Source organism: Hippopotamus amphibius, chromosome 5 (genome assembly GCF_030028045.1).
Source record: "Hippopotamus amphibius kiboko isolate mHipAmp2 chromosome 5, mHipAmp2.hap2, whole genome shotgun sequence".
In the NCBI taxonomy this organism is placed as follows: domain Eukaryota; kingdom Metazoa; phylum Chordata; class Mammalia; order Artiodactyla; family Hippopotamidae; genus Hippopotamus; species Hippopotamus amphibius.
The window spans coordinates 34,456,692-34,478,094 of record NC_080190.1 but is presented as its reverse complement, the minus strand read 5'-3'; the positions used below and the strand labels follow the sequence as shown (position 1 = coordinate 34,478,094).

Here is a 21,403-nt window from a genome sequence, read left to right as displayed (position 1 = left end):
GTTCTTCCTCCTTTATGTTATTGTCAGAGATTACATGTTTGTATATTATGTGCCCAATAACAAATTTGTAAATATTACTTTACACATTTACCCTTTAAATTACATAGGAAAAATGTGGAGTTACGAACAAAAAAGTACTTATGATACTGGCTTTGACATTTACCTAAGTTGTTAATTTTACTAATGTTATTTCTCATGGCTTTGAGTTACTTTTCATTTCACTCTGAAGAACTCCTAATATTTCTTGCAGGGGAGATCTTTTAAGAATGAGCTCCCTTAACTTTTGTTTATCTAGAAATATATTCATTTCTCCTTCATTCTTGAAGGATAGATTTGCTGCATATAGAATTCTCGGTTGATAGGTTTTTTCCTTTCAGAATTTTAAATTCTGTCAGCCTGACACCTTCTGGCCCTCATGGGGTCTGATGAGAAATCAAGTGTTAATCTTATTGAAGATACCTTGTTTGTGATAGTCACTTCTCTCTTGATGCTTTCAAAATTTCTCTCTTTGTCTTTTGACAGTTTGACTATAATGTGTCTCAGTGTATAGCTCCTTGAGTTTATTGTGCTTGGAGTTGTTAAGCTTCTTGGATGTGTAGATTTGAGTCTTTCATCATATTTGAGAAATTTTTAGCCATTATTTCTTCAAATTTTTTTCTGCTTCTGGGTCTCTTACAGTACATGACTCTGCTTGTTTTTATTCTTTTTTTTTTTTTGTCTTTGTGCTTCTGAGTTCAACTGAGGATAATTGATAAGTTCAATAAGTTCAATTGTCATATCTTCATGTTTTTTGCTGATCTTTTCTTCTGCTTTTTGTAATCTGATGTTGAACTCCTTTAGTGAATTTTTAATTTTATTCTACTTTTCAGCTCCAGAATTTCTGTTTGGTCCCTTTATATAATTCTCTCTCTTTAATGATATTTTCATTTTGTTCCACGTTTCCCCCCTTGATTGATCTTTCTTTCTTTCTTTCTTTTTCTTTCTTTCTTCCTTTCTTTCTTTCTTTCTTTTTTTTAATGTTTATTTGTTTGGTTGCACTGGGTCTTAGTTGCAGCAGGTGGGCTCCTTAGTTGCCAGCTCCTGAGTTGTGGCATGTGAACTCTTAGTTGCTCCTGAGTTGTGGCATGTGAACTCTTAGTTGCATCATGCATGTGGGATCTACTCTGACCAGGGATTGAACCTAGGCACCCTGCATTGAGAGCATGGAGTCTTAACCACTGTGCCACCAGGGAAGTCCCTCCCCACTTGATTTCCTTTAGTTCTTTGTCCATGGTTTCCTTTAGCTCATCAAACAGATTTATGACAGTCGATTTAACATCTTTGACTAGTAATCTCATTGACTCAGTTTCCTCGGGAATGGTTTTTGCCAAATTCTTTTTCCTGTGAATGGTTCATACTTTGCTGTTTCTTTCTATGTATTATAATTTTTTTTTTGTTGAGACCTGGACATTCTGAGTATTATATTGTGGTAACTATGTAAATCTGTTCTCGCACTTCTCAGTGATTGCTGTTTTTTGCGCATTAAGGGCTAGAGTCATCTGTTTGTGTTATTTCCAAACTATTTTTGCAAACCATGTAATCCTTTTTCTGTGTGGTCACAAGTTTCTGTTCTGTTACCTCTGCAGTTAGCTAATGACCTGACAAAGATTTCCTTAAATGTCTGGATCAAAAAAAGGGACAAAAAGAGTTCTCTTTTAATGTTCTGATAGATACCACCAATGGAAGCTCCTGCTGCCTGTTCCAGAAACTATTCCTCCTGGAGCTGATGGGCTGCTATCCCCACTGCTTCAGGAGGGAGGAGCTGAGAAATGGGGGATGAGTAGTTGGTTCACACATGCTGTTCACTTAGGAAAGATCAGCAGTCTCACCTTTCATGTACTCCCTTGGTTGTTATAAGTGTCTGATAAGGTTCTGTAGCTCTAAAATGATTGATTCCAATTGCTCTTTCTGGCTCAGTTTTTACTTTGGTGGAGGGACTGATTTCTAGATCTTTCCACTTTTTCATTTTGTGCCAGCGATGTATTTTGAAGTGCAGATATTTAAACTCATTTTATCAGTTTTTTCTCTTATAGGTCATGCTTTTGATGCCACATTCAAGAATTCTTTGCATAAACCATGGTGACAAAGTTTTTCTCCTGTGTTTTGCATGATTGGATGGCAAACCTCTAGTGTGTAAGCAGGCCATATTGAGGCTTGTGGGGGAAGCATGGCTTGATGAGAACTGTCTGGGGAGAACTACTAAGCTGTGTGGGGCTTACAGAGGGAATTGGTGCATCAGTGTTTGCAGGAAGCCTTTGTGGTGCCAGTTTACATGTTAACAGGACTGCAGGAAAGCCATCTGCAGGTTGAGTTGCTGAGGCTGCAAGTTTGTTGTGGGATGCGGGACTTAATGTTCTAGGCATGTGCCTGAGCAGAGTTCTACTGGATAGCCTCACACTCAAGCCAGTGAGCCATGCTGCATCAGCTGGAAACCACAGGAGAGCAGAGCCCTTTTCTCCTGAAGTGTCCCTTTAGTGCCCTCTATCAAGAAAGCTTAACAGCTTCATGTTTAAAAGGATAAATGCTCAAAGGAATTCCATGTTGTCACAGAGCATATATTGCAGGGTGAGTATGGAGCTTCAATGCAATAAATTAATGAGCAGCACACAAGATATCAAGTAGTGTTTAAATTAATAAGCCATCCTTTGAGTATTGAAATTTTATTTTAAATATACCAGTCCTCAGTATAATCATTATTGAAAACCTCCAACTTGGAGATATTATAAAATAGAGATTTGAGTCACTATGTATGGTCTCTGAGATGAAACCTCTGGAGTATCCTAAGTAGAAATTACTCTAAGTTGTCATCAATTCACTTCCATTGCACACCCAAGGAAATGAGAGTGTTTCTTTAATTTATTATTGATTAACCCATATTTGTTTGTAGGAGTCCATTGTTACCTTTCTTAAGTTGAATAATAGACTTAATATTATGCATTAAAAACTTACCCTCTTCTTATCACAATAATGTACTTCTAAGAGCAGATATATTTTTTTAAATTTTTTTTTGGCTCTTTATTGGAATATAATTGCTTTACACTCTTGTACCAGTTTTTGAGGTACACCAAAGTCAATCAGCTGTATTTATACACATATCCCCATATTCCCTCCCTCCTGCAACTTCCCCCCACCCTCCCCATCCCGGCCCTCTAAGGCATCACCCATCATCAAGTTGATGTCCCTTTTTTTTTTTCATTTTATTTATTTATTTATTATTTTTTTGAGGTACACCAAGTTCAATCATCTGTATTTATACACATATCCCCATATTCGCTCCCTCCCTCGACTCCCCCCCACCCTCCCCGTCCCAGTCCTCTAAGGCATCATCCATCCTCAAGTTGAACTCCCTTTGTTATACAGCAACTTCCCACTGGCTATCTATTTTACAGTTGGTAGTATATATATGTCTATGCTACTCTTTCACTTCATCCCAGCTTCCCCTTCGCCCCCCACCCCCCCAACCTCATGTCCTCCAGTCCATTCTCTGCATCTGCATCTTTAATCTTATCTTGTCACTGTGTTCATCAGTACCATTTTATTTTTTTTTAGATTCAGTATATATGAGTTAGCATACAGTATTTGTTTTTCTCTTTCTGGCTTACTTCACTCTGTATGACAGACTCTAGGTCTATCCACCTCATTACATATAGCTCCATTTCATCCCTTTTTATAGCTGAGTAATATTCCATTGTATATATATGCCACATCTTCTTTATCCATTCATTTGTTGATGGGCATTTACGTTGCTTCCATGTCCTGGCTATTGTAAATAGTGCTGCAATAAACTTTACGGTACATGTTTCTTTTTGGATTATGGTTTTCTCTGGGTATATGCCCAGTAGTGGGATTACTGGATCATAAGGTAGTTTTATTTTTAGTTTTTTCAGGAACCTCCAAACTGTTTTCCATAGTGGCTGTATCAACTTACATTCCCACCAACAGTGCAGGAGAGTTCCCTTTTCTCTACACCCTCTCCAACATTTGTTGTTTCTAGATTTTTTGATGATGGCCATTCTGACCAGTGTGAGGTGATACCTCATTGTGGCTTTGACTTGCATTTCTCTGATGATAAGTGATGTTGAGCATCTTTTCATGTGTTTGTTGGCCATCTGTATGTCTTCTTTGGAGAACTGTCTATTTAGGTCTTCCGTGCATTTGTGGATTGGGTTATTTGCTTTTTTGGTATTAAGCTTCATGAGCTGCTTGTATATTTTGGAGATTAATCCTTTGTCCGTTGCTTCGTTGGCAACTATTTTCTCCCATTCTGAGGGTTGTCTTCTTGTCTTGTTTATGGTTTCTTTCACTGTGCGAAAGCTTTTAAGTTTCATGAGGTCCCATTTATTTATTCTTGATTTTATTTCCATGATTCTAGGAGGTGGGTCAAAAAGGATCTTGCTTTGATGGATGTCATAGAGTGTTCTGCCTATGTTTTCCTCTAGGAGTTTTATACTGTGTGGCCTTACATGTAGGTCTTTCATCCATTTTGAGTTTATTTTTGTGTATGGTGTTAGGAAGTGTTCTAATTTCATTCTTTTACATGTTGCTGTGCAATTTTCCCAGCACCACTTATTGAAGAGGCTGTCTTTTTTCCATTGTATACTCGTGCCTCCTTTGTCAAAGATAAGGTGCCCATATGTGCTTGGGCTTACCTCTGAGTTCTCTGTTCTGAAGAACAGATATATTTATATGACACTTTGAGTGTAGCTGAGCCATGTTATTTGGGATTTCAAATACTTTGTGACTGTTTGTAACTGTATGTGCAAATTAAAAATTTTCATAATGAATATTTGTATCACAGCTTATATGAAGGGTTTATATCCAGTTGGATTCATTGTACCTTCCTGATTGGTCCATGGTGCCCTGGCATGCTCTATTGATGTATACGTATTTTGAATATCATTCCTGCTTAAATGTGCAATAGATACTTAATTTGGATGGTAAGGGCATGGAGATAATAGGTAAAATCCTTGATCCTTCTGCAGATTCTTTTTTTTTTTTTTAGATTTTCAGTGAGAGATGCTTTCTTACTAGGTTACATGTTGACTGGCAGTAAACTTTTCTTGTGCATACCTATCCTAGGGAAAACAATTTGCATATACATATGTTGTAGGAATAGAGGCTCAGTAGATACTCTTTTATTTCAAGCAATAACAAATTATTACTGAGGATAATTAGATAGTATTTTCCCCAAAAGTTATATTATGTAGTCCTTTACCTATTTTATACAAGTTCTCTTTAACATTTTTGCTCTCAGATTCTTGGCTTTTATTGTCAAGTACATGTTTAGTCAATTCTACTGCATTTTGTAGCTAATCTAAAGCAAATATTTACATTTTATTTATAGCTGTCATTTTTCTCCCAATGTGTTTACCTCTTTAATATCGCTGTTGATTCTTCTTTATAAGCCAGGTACTGTAATCTTAAATGAGTCTTGTTAGTTTAATAGTCAGTAGTATAAGTAGTAGAAATAATTTTATTTAAAAGAATTTTGTATTTGTCTTGAGAATAAACATACTTCAAAAATTATTAAGTAGTTCCCTGTTACCAGAAACACAATTCATCTAACTTTTCTGTGTTTCAGAAACCTTTTTCCAAAAAGGACAAAGGAACTCAAATCAGTTGTACATAGTGCTCCTGGTTGGAAATTATTTGGTAAAGTTCCTCCCAGAGAGAATCTTCAGAAAACTTCCAAAATCATTCAGCAGGTAAGTACTAATATAGCTATGTGGTTTGTCTTGCTTTTCTAGATAATTAACCATATTCTACTTTGATTCATTTTTTTTAACATGTAAAATTTTGGGACTATAGATGTAGTAACTTTAAGTCTTTTTTAAAAGCATGACACATATTTTTAACTATCTTTTATGGTTGTGAAAATTCTTTACAGTAATAAAGCATTGATTTTCTTTCCTAGTTATTCCTTGGATAGCTTTTTCTTTTGTTTTTTTTTTTTTCTTGGCAAACCATTCTTACCACATACTTTGACTTCTGATTGAACATGGTAGTATTTGCCAGTGACACAGATTTTATGGATAATGGGTGTTTGTGAACTAATGAAGCAGTATAAAGTGAAAACTGAGTAGATTTTGAGGTTGAACTCTTCCCTTGGTCACTTTTCTGGTTTGCTGTCTTAACCAAGGACTTTGTGAGATGAGTGGGTATATGCTCTGTTCCTAGTAATTTAGGAGCCAGCTCTTCTGTTATCTGTTTTAATATCCATATTCTTGAGTTCTTAAGAATTTCAGATCTTACTTGACTCCTGACTTGTGCTCCTCAATACTAGGAGATCAGTTAGACAGGAAAGCAGTGAGACTTACCAATTTGCACCATTTTTAATTTCAGAGAAGCTGTTTCTCAGAAGGAGGTATAATAATAAACTTCCTGTTTCTCTCCTTCCAGTTGCAATTTATCAAATTTAGCACATCCAGCATTTATAAAAATAATCACATTAAAGCAATAATCATCATTCAAATTGGAAAAAATATCATCCTTTAAGGATTTAATAGTGTTCTTTTTGTTGCGCAAAAGAAAAAACTGGTTTCCCAAGTAAATAAGAGTATAATTTTTAGATCTTTAAAAGTATTTGTTATAGTTAGTTTTATGTACAAGTAATTAAAATGTTAACTAGTTTATCTGCTGCTGAGACTTAAAACTAATGCTGTGATTCCCAAGCTGTGTGCCTAGGGCACCCCATGTGCTGCAGCTAAGGCGGGGGGAACCATGACAGACTCAGTGATATGATAACTCCACATCTGTTAGATATGGTGCAGACTGATAGCTTGACATAGTACACAGTTTCAACATTAAATACCGGTATATTTTCTGTGGCATTGTACCTTTGTGAATCTGGTTTTTCTGAGTTAGCTGTGATAAAAATCAGATACTGTGCAAAAATCAGTGTGGAACAGGAAATGAAGGTGATGGTATCCCATCTGATTTCAAGGTTTGTGAAGTTGTACAGTGCACAAAAGACACACATGCCCAATTAGTAATTAATTGTGGTTATTTAAGACTGCAGTAAAGCTTTTTTCTTTTAATCTAGGTGTATTATTTTTTCAAATGGCTACTACGTTCTAGGACATAAATCTTTACTTAATTGTTGGACATAACTACTTATTAAACAGAATGATTAAGTATTTCTGTTTGTTTAGGGGGTGCCAAGAAAAAATTACTGAGACACTAAGGTTACTGTTAATCCAAGAAAATTTGGGAATCTTTGCTATCTGGACATCTTAAATTTTAACTCTTTTTTTGTAAAGTCTGAAAGTAACTTCTCTTGTCTAAAGTTTTTCAGAAGACCAAGTTCGCCCTCTAGAGGCAAAAACAGTGGTCTTGCTATTGAAGGTTTGTATTCTTGACTTTATGGTAGTTTATATGAAATATGCATGTGCACATACTTTAATATCTTTATGTAAACTAACATTCTGTGATATTTTCTTACTGCAGGTCTCTAAATAAATTACTAGTGGATAATTATCTGTTTACTGATATGTCTGTACCTTTAATCTGCTGTTTTCATTTTGGAAAGCCAAAGCCTCACATTCTCTCTCCTTTTTATATATATGTTGTTTGAAAATTTGATGAGTGGTCAGGAAAAAACAACTCTTATTTTCATATGGGAAGAAGAAGCGGAGTTGAAATGCAGTTTCTACCCTTTATAGCCCCTTTTCTGGCCTTTTCTACATGATGATTTCTCCCAGCTGCTGCTCTTAATTTTTGAGCTTTCCAGTTGTGTGCAGGGACTAGTGTGTATTTTGGTGCCTTTTTCATGGTTCTGTTTGTTTTCTGGGGGCCGTGATGGATAGTGAAGTCATTGTTCCTCTGACCATTTTCCACCTTCAAAAATATGTATCTCTTTCACCATGTAATGGAATATGTTTCTGCCTCTCCCTTTCTGCTTTCTCTTTCCCTACTGTTTGTGTCTTCTACTCCCCATTTGTCTCACTTTGCTGTTCTCTTCCCTGCAATTGTCACTTTAAAAGTGGGCATGATTTTCTTTTATTGGTAATGGTAAAGTTATAACTTTCTGTCTCTGTTCCCACTTGGAAACATGTTTTTTACAGGCCTGATTTCTAAACTCTGTAAACCATTATCCATATAAAACTACATTTGAGATCCTTGACCATGTACTCCTTTCAAATGTGTGTTATTTGTTTGGAATCAGAAATTTAAATTGATGTTAAGAGTAAAGGCATGAAGAATGTTAAGACACATTTGTCATGTTTTAGGATAAGGTCTTAAGCTATTAAGGCTATGGAAAATGAAGGTAGCTAGTATTCCAATGTAAAACTGCCTGAAAAAGTGAGGCAGTGCTAGAAGTACTAAGGAAAAAATAGATTCCTTTGGCCTTTCTAAAGATGCCTCACTTGGTTATTGAATGCAGAACAGTAAAGTTTGTTAGAATATTAGAGTAGTAGTAGTATTTTATAGGATAAATATTTTATTAAGCAAATATTCAGAAAGGAGTTGCCGTATTCTTAAGGATGAGTAGATGTTTAGGGGCCAGAATTTTTTTCTAGTAGAAAGACACCTGTAAGATTATAAACTAAACCATAAAGTAGGGTTTGATTTACAATCTTTTTTCTCTATTAATTAATTGCACAAATAACTCATGATTATGTTCTCTATGAAATATAAAACATTATAGGAAGATATGTCTCATTTTACTTTCCCTTCACATTTTTAGGCCTTTTAAAATTCAGTTTTTGTGTGGAAAACACAATTATTTTCATGTGTGTATATTTTTACTTATATGGTGTTATTTTTTTTTCCACGAACAAAATGTTGCTATATATAATTTTTTCCCCTTACTTTATGTGTTTTGTACCTGTAGTTTTTCAGAGACATATGAAGTTCAAAAGTGAAAGATACTTGTAGGTTAAAAACTTTTTAAAGTTTTATTCTTGTAGGAAATTTTATTAAAGATCTGATCAATTTTAGTGCTTTCCATGTTAACAGTAAAGAAACATAAAAATCATTTTAGGGTAATAGCAAAGTCAGACTGACTCGAATTTGGCATTTAACTTGACAGTCAATTCCCAAATCACATGAATATTCATAATGTTATTTTATGAGGATTATCACATGTGTTCTCTTGCAGGTGTGAAATTCCTGCTTGTGGCCATTTGAACCGGTTGGTGAGCCATGTTAAAAATTGCATCTATTAATTATAAATAGTATTTCAGTTATATTGTAGTTCAATTGACATACTTTTTGGTTTTTCTAAATTAATAGGCTGAAGTTGGAATACAGCTACATAGATTGTCTTATGACCTCCAAACTGCAAATGAGAATTATTTCAAATGCTCCATGTTATGTATAATTGTAACATGATTGCATACTAGGTTGAGTATACTCTATTTATGTCAAACTGACAGTCTTTCAGTAGAAAGTGGTTCTTTTGCTTGGCACTGTTTTTATGTTGGCATCTTTTTCATTATGAGAAAATTAGATCATAGTACCTTAGATGATGTTTCATGTTTTTCATCACTCGTCTTTTTCTGAGCGATGTTTTAGTTGAGTGGTTGAATCACTTTTGACAGGCAAGGAAAAAAGTTTTAAGACACTGATTTCTTAATCTGAGCATTGTCTAAAAGTAGAATAGGTCACTCTCCTCATTTAAGCCTTTGATTTTGAAATTTTTAACTTCAAGAGCAACAGCATTGTAGAAAGGACTAGACTACACATGCTTTGTGAGCAGTAAATATATAACACTTTGCAGGTGTAGAGCTTAATTTTCTGGTTACTGACTTTACTGGTGTATGTAGCATTAGGATACTTGAAAACGGTTTGTTGGTTCTAGTTATGCTTAAGTATAGATACCTTTGGTGTAAAATTGAAGTGAGCACTGCAATAAACGAACTACTTCCTTCATTGTTGTTAAATTGTGGAGGGACTGGACTAATCAGAATTTGTTTTTGATAAGTCCTTAGAACTGTTACACACTTTCATGTTTTTTTCACCTTTATTTACCTAATGTATTGTCAGCTTGGAAAGGTAGTGAATAATTAGCTTTCTAGTTGCATGTGTGTTCCCTATAGTTAATGATAAATTATTATGTCTTTGTATGAATAAATTTATTTCACAAATGTAAGTTTGTGTGGTCTGAAGATTGAGAGAGGAATTTATAACAGCTCTCAATCTTCAGACGTGTGCTTCTGGGAGGAAGAGAAGTATAAGCCATAAGAAAGAAGGCTAAATTAGGTTTAAAAAAAAAAAAAGGATAAAAATTATAAGTTCTCACAAACTGAACAAGGCACAGTTTGGGGGAATTTTTTTTTTTCATAGTTAGAAACAGAAACTTGGAAAGGAGTTGCAGTTTGAAAATAGTTTGAAAATAGTCTTGCTTGTTACTTGATTCCAAACATACAGTTTGAGTATCAAAGTTATAGTATAAGTTGTATTCATTCTGTCATTATGTCAGACTTGTAATTATGTTAGGCTTCAAATTACACTGAACAAACAAAATTGTGCTGATAACTTTGCCAAAATGAAGTTTATTAAGGCACTTCTATATGCCAGAGGGTGGTGAAATGCTTTGCTCCAAGGTTTCAGTTAAGCTTGAATTATGGGATGCATTTTATTTCTTCTAATTCATAGATTCTGGAATAAATCAGTAAAGGCAACCTAATTGGCTATACTCTCTACTCCAAGCATGATAATTTCCCTGGCTCTTGGATGAGGTTGTGTAAGAGAGCCTCTTTATTTTGGGCAGACACAGTCTTGAGATGATAGAGATGTCCACATGGGGAGTTTCTTCCATTTCTGAAACATTATTCTGGCTGTCTATAAACTGTTCACATAATATAGAAATATGAGGGTTTACTTACTGACATGGATTTAACACTGACTCCTTTAGGAGGAAGTGTTCTCACTGTTCACTGAAACTCAAAAGTTGAGTCACTCTCTATACACATGAAGCTGTTTTTGCTTTCACTTGTCTTTAAAAGAGATTTCCTATTCTATTCTTTCTTCTCCCCAGACCCCATATTTTCCTGCAAGAAGCTGTTCAAAGACTCCTGCCACCCTCCCTTTTGAACCCTTAGACTGATCTTTTCTCACATTCTCTCCTAGTATACCTTCTTTCTGGTGAATCCCTTTAGATACAGAGCCAAAGGCATCAGAATGTGGTAGGATACCACTCTGTGACCAACTTACTCTGTGACCTCATATCAGCAAGCTCTAAACCTTTTCTGTAGTAGAACTTGAAGGACAAAATTCTTTAATTGATTCTAGATTCTTCTTTAAGATTGTCTGGCTTTCATTTCAATGAATGTGTAATTTATCAACATACATTGACTCTGTGTAATGCAATAGGCGTGGTTCAGGTTCTTGGGAAATAGATAAATATGAGTCCTAGCCTTTCAGCTATTTTAGTATAACCGTGGGAAGGAGGGGGAAGGTTCATGTATGGTTTTAATATAGTATAGTGAGTGCTGTAATACAGTTGTGAACAAAGTAGGAGAGCAGAGATGAAAGAGTGATTAATTTTGCTCAGGATGACATGCAGTTTGTGTTCTGAAGTATACTAATAGGATTTCACCAGGTAGACAAGATGGGGAAAGCCATTCCAGTTAGAGAAAATTAAGTGAACAAGCAGGAATGCACCAGACTTGTTTAGCTCAATATTGGGTCAGTATTTCAGGGATATAGGGTAGATGATGAAGCCACAAGGTTAGAAAGTTGGGTTTTAACCAAAATACTTTAAAACAAAATACTTTAAAACACTGAGACATCAAATTCATATATTAGAAAAATTCTAGAGGCATTGTAGAAGTTAAATTAGAAAAGAGTGGGTTTGCAAACAAGGACATTAAGATTTATTGTAGTAGTCTATGATTCTGGTTCTCAGCCATAGTGGATTACCTAGGGAATGTATTAAAAATACAGATCCCTCAGCCCCGTACTTTGAGTTCTTAATGTCAATTTTGTGCTTTCAATTCTTGTGTTTCTTTTTCAAATCTGCTGTATCACTTTTTGCAGTTTACAGTTCCCTGCTGAAATTTCAAGCTTGGCCTTTATCTCCTTAAACATAGTAAGTATAGTTCTTACAGCCTGTGTCTGATAATTCCAGTGTCTGGAAATTCTATAGGTCTGTTTATATTGAATATTGATTCTGCTAGGTTTTTGTTAGCAGATGCTATTTTATCTCTGTGTGTGACTGGTTACCTTTGCTTGGATGCTGGATGTAATATTTGAAACATCATATGTAGAAAACAATTTGAAGTGCATCTTGGTTGCTTCCAAGTTTTATCAGTAGTGAATAAAGCTGCTATAAACATCTGTGTATAAGTATTTTTGTGGGTGTAAGTTTTCATTTCTTTTGGGTAAATACCAAGGATCCTGGTTGCTGAATCATATGGTATTTTAGTTTTGTAAGAAGCAGCCAAACTGTCTTCCAAAGTGACTACCATTTTGCATTCCCACCAGCAATGAATGGTCGTTTCTGTTGTTCCACATTCTCACCAATATTTGATGTAGTCAGTGTTTTGAATTTCGACCATTCTAATAGGTGTGCCATGGTATCTGATTGTTTTAATTTGCAATTCTCAATTAACATATGAGTTAGAATGTATTTTCATGTTTGTCATCTATATATCTTATTTAGTGAGATGTCTTCTGATCTTTTGCCATTTTTAATTGGATTGTTCATTTTCTTATAATAATAAAAACAGAACTCAATAGAGACTTAAGAGTTCTTTGTATATTTAGTATAACAGTCCTTTATCACATATATCGTTTGCAGGTATTTCTTCCCAGTCTGTGTCTTGTCTTCTCATTCTCTTGATAGTGTCTTTCACAGAGTAGAGGTTTTTAATTTTTATTGTCTTGCTTCTCAATTATTTCTTTCATGGATTGTGCCTTTGGTGTTATATCTAAATAAAGTCATCACCATACCAAAAGCAATCCAGGTTTTCTCCTGTCTACTAGTAGTTTTATAGTTTTTTTGTTTTACATTTAGGTTTATAATCCATTTTGAGTTAATATCTATGAAGAGTGTAAGTTCTATGTCTAGATCCTTTTTTTTTTTGCGTGTGGACGTCCACTTGTTACACACCATTTGTTGAAAAGACTGCCTTTGCTCCATTTTATTGCCTCTGCTCCTTTGTCAAAGATTAGTTGACTGTGTTTATGTGGAACTGTTTCTGGGCTTGTCTGTTCTGTTCCATTGACTTATTTTAGTCTTTTGTCAATACCTCACTGTATTGATTACTGTAGCTTTATAGTAAGTCTTGAAGTCAGGTAGTGTCAGTCCTCCAATTTTATTCTTCCTCTTAAATATTGAGTTTGCTCTCCTGGGTCTTTTGCCTTTACATATAAACTTTAGAATCACTTTGTCAATATCCACCAAGTAACTTGCTGGGATTTTGATTGTAATTGTGTTAAATTTGTTGATTAAGTTTGGAAGAACTGACATCATGATAATACCAACTCTTCCTTTCCATGAACATGGACTATCTCTTCCTTTAGTTAGTTCTTCTTTGGTATCTTTTATCTGAGTTTTGTAATTTTCCTTACTTAGATATTGTACATGTTTTTGTTAGATTTGTACCTAAGTATTTCATTTTGGGGATGCTAATGGAAATATTAATGTGTTTTGAATTTCAAAATCCATTTATTTATAGCTGGTATATGGGAAAGTGATTGACTTTCCTAATGTCCTACGATTGCTATAATTGCTTATTAATTACAGGAATTCTTTTTTTTTTAACTTTTTTCAGATTTTCTACGTAAACAATCATGGCATCTGCAAACAAAAACAGTTTTATTGTTTTCTTTTCCAATCATATACCTTGTGTTTCCTTGTCTTGCCTTGTTGCATTAGCTAGGACTTCCCATATAATGTTGACAAGCAGTGGTGGGAGGGGACATCCTTGCCTTGTTCCTGATCTGAGTGAGAAAACTTCGAGTTTTTCACCATTAGGTGTAATATTAGTTATAGGTTTTTTGTAGATGTTCTTTATCAAGTCGAGAAGTACCCTTATATTCCTACTTTCATGAGAGTTTTTGTCAAAAGTGAGTTGAATTTTGTCAGATGTTTTTTGCATATTGATATGGTCTTGTGATTTTTCTTTTTTAGCTTATTGATGTGATAGATTACATTAATTGATTGTCAAGCGTTGGGCCAGTCTTGTATACACAGGATAAATCCCACTTGGTCATGGTATATAATCCTTTTTATACATTATTTGATTCAGTTTGCAAGTATTTCATTTGAGGATGTTTGCAGTTACGTTACTGAGAGGTATTGTTCTATAGTTTTCTTTTAATGTCTTTGCCTGTTTTAATATTAGGGTAATGCTGCCCTCATTTATTACATTAGGAAATATTCCTCTGCTTCTGTCTTCTGAAAGAGATCATAGGAAATTAGTATAATTTCTTCCTTAAATGTTTCTTAAAATGTGCTGGAGAATCCGTCTGAGCCAAGTGCTTTCGCTTTTGGAGGATAATTATCAACACAGTTCCTTTCCTCCTTCCTTCTTTCCCTTCTTCTTTCCCTCCTTCTCTCCTTCCCTTTCTCCCTGCCCCATCATTTCATTTTTTCCAGCTTTATTGGGGGTATACTTGTTGATTCAATTTTTCAAATAAATAACAAGGCTGTTTAGATTGTCTCTTTCTTCTTCTGTGAATTTTAACAGATTGTGTCTTTAAGGAATTTATGCATTTCATCTAAGTTATCAAATGTATCTGATTGTTCATAATGCTTCTTTAATGTACGTTGGATCTGTAGTGATGTCCCTTCTTTCATTTATGACATTTGCAGTTTGTATCTGCTTTCCCTCTCCCTCTCTCCTTCCCTTCCTCCCTCCATCCTAGAGTTTGTAACGTGCATATACAGCTAATCTAAACCCACTTTAAAATGTTTACCACTTCACAAGTAGTGCAAGTACTTTATAATATCAAAATATTCCTAATTTGTTCCTTCCATCCCTGTCATTCATTTCACTTATACTTTAGCATGCTCACACACACTCATACATGCATAAACATATGTAACTGAATATATCATTATTATTTTGAACAAGCTGTTGTTATCTGTTAGATCAGTTAAGAATAATAAAAATAAATTTTTATTTTACCTTCATGTATTTCTTTCTAATGCTCTTTCTTTATGTAGATAAAAGTTTCTGACATGTCATTTTTCCCTCTCTGAAGAGCTTCTTTTAACATTTCTTGCAAGGCAGATCTATTGGCAGCAAATTCTCTCAATTTTTGTTTGGAAAAATCTTTTTTTCTTTTCTTTCTTTCTTTCTTTCTTTTTTTTTTTTTTTGAAGGATAATTTCACAGGGTACAGAATTTGAGGAGTTTGCATTTTTTCTCTCAACACTTTATTTGTCTGTACTTTCTTCTTGTTTGTATGATTTCTGAGGAAAGTTAAATATAATTGTTATCTTTGTTTTTGAATAGGGAAGGAGTTTTTTTCACCTCTGGCTTCTTTAAAGAATTTTTTTTCAGTCTTTGACTGTCTGCAGTTTAGATATGATATGCCTACGTGTAGTTATTTGGGCATTTATCCTGCCAAATTTTTGTTCTGAACTTCCTGATCTGTGGTTTGGTGTTGACATTAATTTCTAGAAATTCCTGGTTATCATTCCTTCAAATACTGCTTCTGCTCCCTTTTCTCTCTCCCTTTTTGGTAGTCCCATTACATGTATATTACACCTTTTGTAGTTGTCCCACAGTACTTGGATATTCTGTTCTGTGTTTCTCAGTCTTTGTTCTCTTTTCAAGTTTTGGAGGTTTTTGATGAGAGATCCTCTAGTTCAGTGTTTCTTTCCTCAGCTGTTTGTAGTCTACTAATGAGCCCATCAGAGGCATCCTTCATTTCTCTTGTAATGGTTTTATTTGTGTGTTTGTTTCTGTGTTTGATCTCTAGCATTTCTTTTTCATTTTTTCTTAGAACTTCCATTTCTCTGCTTACATTATTCATCAGTTCTTGCGTGTTGTCTACTTTTTCCATTAAAGCTCTTAGCATATTAATAGTATTTAAAAATTCCTGATTTACGAGTTCTAACATTGCTACCATATCTGACTCTGCTTCTAATGTGTTCAGTCTCTTTACACTGTGTTTTTTTATTTTTAGTATGTCTTCTAATTTTTTGTTGAAGAGTGGATGTGGTGTGCTGGGTAAAAGGAACTTTAGTAAATAGACCCTACTAATGTAGTGGTAAGGTGTGGCGGGGAGGGGAAGTGTTGTATACTCTTATGATTAGTTCTCAGTCTTCTGGTGATCCTGTGCCCCTGGACTGTGAACTTCACCAGTGCTTCTCAGTCCCACTGCCCCCTTAGGTGGGAGAGGATAGCTAAGGTGGGCTGGAGTTGGGCATTTTCCTTTCCCCAGGTAGATCAGGCTCTGATAAAAGCCCAACAAGTTAGGCTCTGCTGAAATAGTTTTTCCTGAGAGCAAGTTTTGTTAAGAACAGATCGTTCTAGTGTATTTCAAAATAGGGCCTTTTCCCCTCCTACTGCTGGAAGCACAAGGGGACTTTTCTCTGACATTCACTGTGAGCACCTGATAAAAGTTCCTGGAGGTAAAATTTGCAAAAGTATATGGTCTGGGATCTCTTGGAGTCTTAACTCTCAGACTTGTCCACATTGAGCCTCCAGCAATTTGTCAATTACAGTTCAGGTTTTCCTACCCTGGCATTGGTTCCCACAGAGGTTTCTTCATAGGTTTCTGCTCTGTTAAGTTGTGATTCTCTATATCCAGCTGTCTATTTCTCTAATTTTGGGGCAGCAGTTTGCCTTGTGACCTCATTTCTCTGAGGAATCTAAGAAGAGTTGTTGATTTTTTTTAGTTTTTTCAGCTTTTTACTTATTAGAATGGGTTGGCAACTTTTAAGCTTCTTACATGCTGGAGCAGAAAACAGAAGTTGAAATGCTAATAAACTTTGTTAAGGATGTTTGCTTCTATTTTCATTTGAGATATTGGTCTATAATTTTCTAATATCTTTGTCTGATTTTGGTATTGGGATAATGCTGGAATCATTGAATGAATTGAGAGTTGTTTCTTCCCTATTTTAAAAGAATTTGTATACAATTAGTATTTTTTCTTCCTTAAATGTTTGATGAAACTTGGCAGTGAAATTATCTAAGCCGAGGTTTCTCAACCTTAGCACTGTTGACATTTTAGGTCTTATCACTTTTGTTCTTGAGGGGGCCTTTCCTGTACAGTGAGGGATTTAGCAGCATCCCTGACCTCTGCCCAGTAGATGCCAGTAGCATCCTCTCACAGTTGGCAACCAAAAATGTCTCTAGATGTTGCCAGACATTCCCTGGGACCAAAGTTGACCCCAGTTGAGAATTATTGACATAAACCAGGTATGCATGGCGGCTTTCCCTGGTGGTCCACTGGTTAAGACTCCACGCTCCCAATGCAAGGGGCCTGAGTTCAATCCCTGGTCAGGGAAGTAGATCCCACATGTAGCAACTAAGATCTGGCACAGCCAAATAAATAAATAAATATTTTTAAAAAACCTGTCGTATAGTCAGGCTTCCTGACTTCAAACTATACTACAAGGCCATAGTGATCAAGACAGTATGGTACTGGCACAAAAATAGAAAGGAAGATCAATGGAATAGAATAGAGAACTCAGAAGTAAGCCCAAACACATATGGGCACCTCATCTTTGACAAAGGAGGCAAGAATATACAATGGAAAAAAGACAGCCTCTTCCATAAGTGGTGCTGGGAGAACTGGGCAGCAACATGCAAAAGAATGAAATTAGAACACTTCCTAACACCATACACAAAAGTAAACTCCAAATGGATTAAAGACCTACATGTAAGGCCAGACACTATCAAACTCCTAGAGGAAAACATAGGCAGAACACTCTATGACATCCATCAAAGCGCCATCCTTTTTGACCCACCTCCTAGAATCATGGAAATAAAATCAAGAATAAATGAATGGGACCTCATGAAACTTAAAAGCTTTTGCACAGCAAAAGAAACCATCAACAAGACTAAAAGGCAACCCTCAGAGTGGGAAAAAATAATTGCCTATGAAACAACGGACAAAGGATTAACCTCCAAAATATACAAGCAGCTCATGAAGCTTAATACCAAAAAAGCAAATAACCCAATCCACAAATGGGCAGAAGACCTAAATAGACATTTCTCCAAAGAAGACATACAGATGGCCAACAAACACATGAAAAGATGCTCAACATCACTCATCATCAGAGAAATGCAAGTCAAAGCCACAATGAGGTATCACCTCACACTGGTCAGAATGGCCATCATCACAAAGTCTGGAAACAACAAATGTTGGAGAGGGTGTGGAGAAAAGGGAACTCTCCTGCACTGTTGGTGGGACTGTAAATTGGTACAGCCACTATGGAAAACAATTTGGAGGTTCCTTAAAAAACTACAAATAGAACTACCATATGATCCAGTAATCCCACTCCTGGGCATATACCCAAAGAAAACCATAATCCCAAAAGAAACTTGTACCATAATGTTTATTGCAGCACTATTTACAATAGCCAGGACATGGAAGCAACGTAAATGCCCATCAACAAATGAATGGATACAGAAGATGTGGCATATATATACAATGGAATATTACTCAGCTATAAAAAGGCATGAGATGGAGCTATATGTAATGAGGTGGATAGAACTACAGTCTGTCATACAGAGTGAAGTAAGTCAGAAAGAGAAGGACAAATATTGTATGCTAACTCACATATACGGAATCTAAAAATGGTACTGTTGGACTCAGTGACCAGAACAAGAATGCAGATACAGAGAATGGACTGGAGAACTCGAGGTATGGGGCGGGGGGTGAAGGGGAAACTGAGACGAAGCGAGAGAGTAACACAGACATATATATACTACCAACTGTAAAATAGTCAGTGGGAAGTTGTTGTATAACAAAGGGAGTCCAACTCAAGGATGGAAGATGCCTTTGAGGACTGGGGCGGGGAGGGTGGGGGGGACTCGAGGTGGGGGGAGTCAAGGAAGGGAGGGAATACGGGGATATGTGTATAAAAACGGATGATTGAACCTGGTGTACCCCCCCAAAAAATAAATAAATAAATAAAAATAAAATAAAATAAAAAACCAACAACAACAAATCAAGTATGCAGAGGTTTTTGTTGTTATTGTTGAATATGTTTTTAATTATAAATTTAATATTTTGATATAGGCTTATGATTTTTTCTTGAGTCAGTTTTGGTTAACTTATGTCTTCCAAGAGATTTTTTACATTTCATCTCTGTTGTTGGATTTAATTGTAATAAAATTGTTAATAATATTCTCTTATTATCCTTCTGATTTTTACTGGTTATGTAATATGAATAGAAATGATCTCTCATACATTCTTGATTTTGGTAACTTGTGTCTTATTTTTTTCTTGATCAATTGTACCAGAAGTTTTCCAGTGTTGCTTACCTTAAAAAATACACCCCTTTCATTTCTCTGATTTTTACCTCTTTCTCTGTGTCTCTCATTGATTTTTGCTCTTTATTATTTACTTTCCTCTTGCTTCAAATTTGTTTTTTCTAGTTTTTTAAGGTGGATCATTGATTTTAGACTTTTATCTTTTTAATATCTGTATTAATATCTATCTGTATTAATATCTGTATTTAATATCTTTACATTTCCCTCTGACTATGCTTTAGCTGCATTTTACAAGTTTCAGAATTTTCATTTTCACTCTATTCAAAATATTTTCTCTGTTATTTCTTTTGCTCATGATTATTTAGAAGTGTGTTGTTTTAATTTTCAAATATTTTAGAATTGTCCGAGATATGTTTCTGTAAATAAATTTCTAATTTAATTCCATTATGTTCATACAGTGTACATTATGCAATTTCAGTCTTTTTCAATATATTGAGACTTGTTTTATGTCCTAGAAATAGCTTGTCTTAGGGAATGTTCCTTGTGCACTTGAAAAGAATGTGTATATTCTGCAGATGTTGGGTTAGTGTCGTATAAATGTCTGTTAGGTCATGTTAGATGATAGTGTTGTTCAAGTCTTGTATAATTTTGCTGATTTTCTGTCTACTTGTTCTGTAAATTACTGAGAGAGGAGTAATAAAATGTCCACCATAATCTACTTGGCTATTTCTCCTTTTGCTCTTCTTCTTCTCTTTTTGTTTTGAAGCTTTTTTTTTTTAATGTCTTGATGAATTGACCTCTTTATAATTAATGTAATGGCTTTTTTGCCCTGGTAATGGTTCTTATTATGAAGTTTTTGTCTAACTTTAATTTAGCCAACTGTGGCTTGCTTTCACTTAGTGTTTACGTGATATTTATTATTCTGTTTACTTTTTATCCATCAACATATTTAAAGTGGTTTTTTGTATATAGCGTATATTTGGGTCTATGTAGGAGTCTAATACCCTCTTCTTTTTAAATGGAGTGTCATTTAATGTCATTTATTGGTATGACTTGGTTTAAATTTACTATCTTGCTACATCTTTTCAAATTGTCCCATCTGGTCTTTGTTTCTTTTTATCTTATTTCCTGCCCTCTTTTGGATTAAGTGAGTATTTTTAGTACTCCATTTTATCTCCATTATTAGCTTATTAGATATACTTTTGTTTTAGTTTTTCAGTGGTTGCTCTTGACTAGCAGTTCAGAAACATTTTATTTTTACAACTGCTTTGGATTCTGGGTATGAAGGATCTCAAAGAGTTTTTGTTTGTGGGGATTGTCCATCAATTACTACTATACCCAGAATTAAAACTGAAAGGTTGAAATATTTATTAATTCACTTAAAAATAGCCATAATAAAGTCATTACATGTTAACATAAATAATGTATTTATGTTAACTCTATTTTTTAAAAAAACCAACTGAGGGAAGAGTGGCATTGTTTTAAATTTTTGCAAATCTCTTAATGTCTGGCTTAATAAAAGACGGTTGGATCATCACCTCCACTCCTGCATTCAATTTCTTGCTTATATGTTGTTTTCGTTTAAGTATGTGAAGAAAATCTGGCCATATACTGATATGAAGATAGTAAAGGGAAGATCATTTTAATAGCCTTTTCAGATAATTGTGCCTATTCTTTTTTGATATCACTCCAAAATTTGCCAAGTGGTAGTTTCTTAAGGGTAAGTTATAGTGTGAAATCTGAACTCATGTAACTCTATTATATTAAAATCCATTGGTCTCTCTTGCATTTTGAATGGATGTTTTTACCCATACATGGTTTTGTAACATCATGTATCGGGCATTTGGAAAATACTGGTTCACCAAATTATACAGATAATCTACATGTGACATTTCATTATACAATATCAAAAAATTGCAGTAATATCACCATTGATCTTATCTGAAAATTTTAAATATTGGAAACTGTCAAACATATGGTAGCATTTACAATTTGAACGATTTTGATTGACTCTTATTG

At 34.8% G+C, this 21,403-nt stretch overlaps 1 protein-coding gene across 3 annotated transcripts in view; it reads left to right on the top strand.

Moving 5' to 3' along the window:
- Nucleotides 1-21,403, top strand: part of TBC1D12 (TBC1 domain family member 12) — a 90,473-nt gene that overhangs the window by 33,656 nt on the left and 35,414 nt on the right. For 2 of the 3 annotated variants that reach the window (XM_057735198.1, XM_057735199.1), the window contains exon 2: nt 5,621-5,744. In XM_057735198.1, the coding sequence (XP_057591181.1) occupies nt 5,621-5,744 (124 nt within the window). Of the gene's footprint in view, nt 1-5,620; nt 5,745-12,053; nt 12,074-21,403 lie in introns of those variants that run through there. The other variant, XM_057735200.1, reaches the window with a different exon arrangement.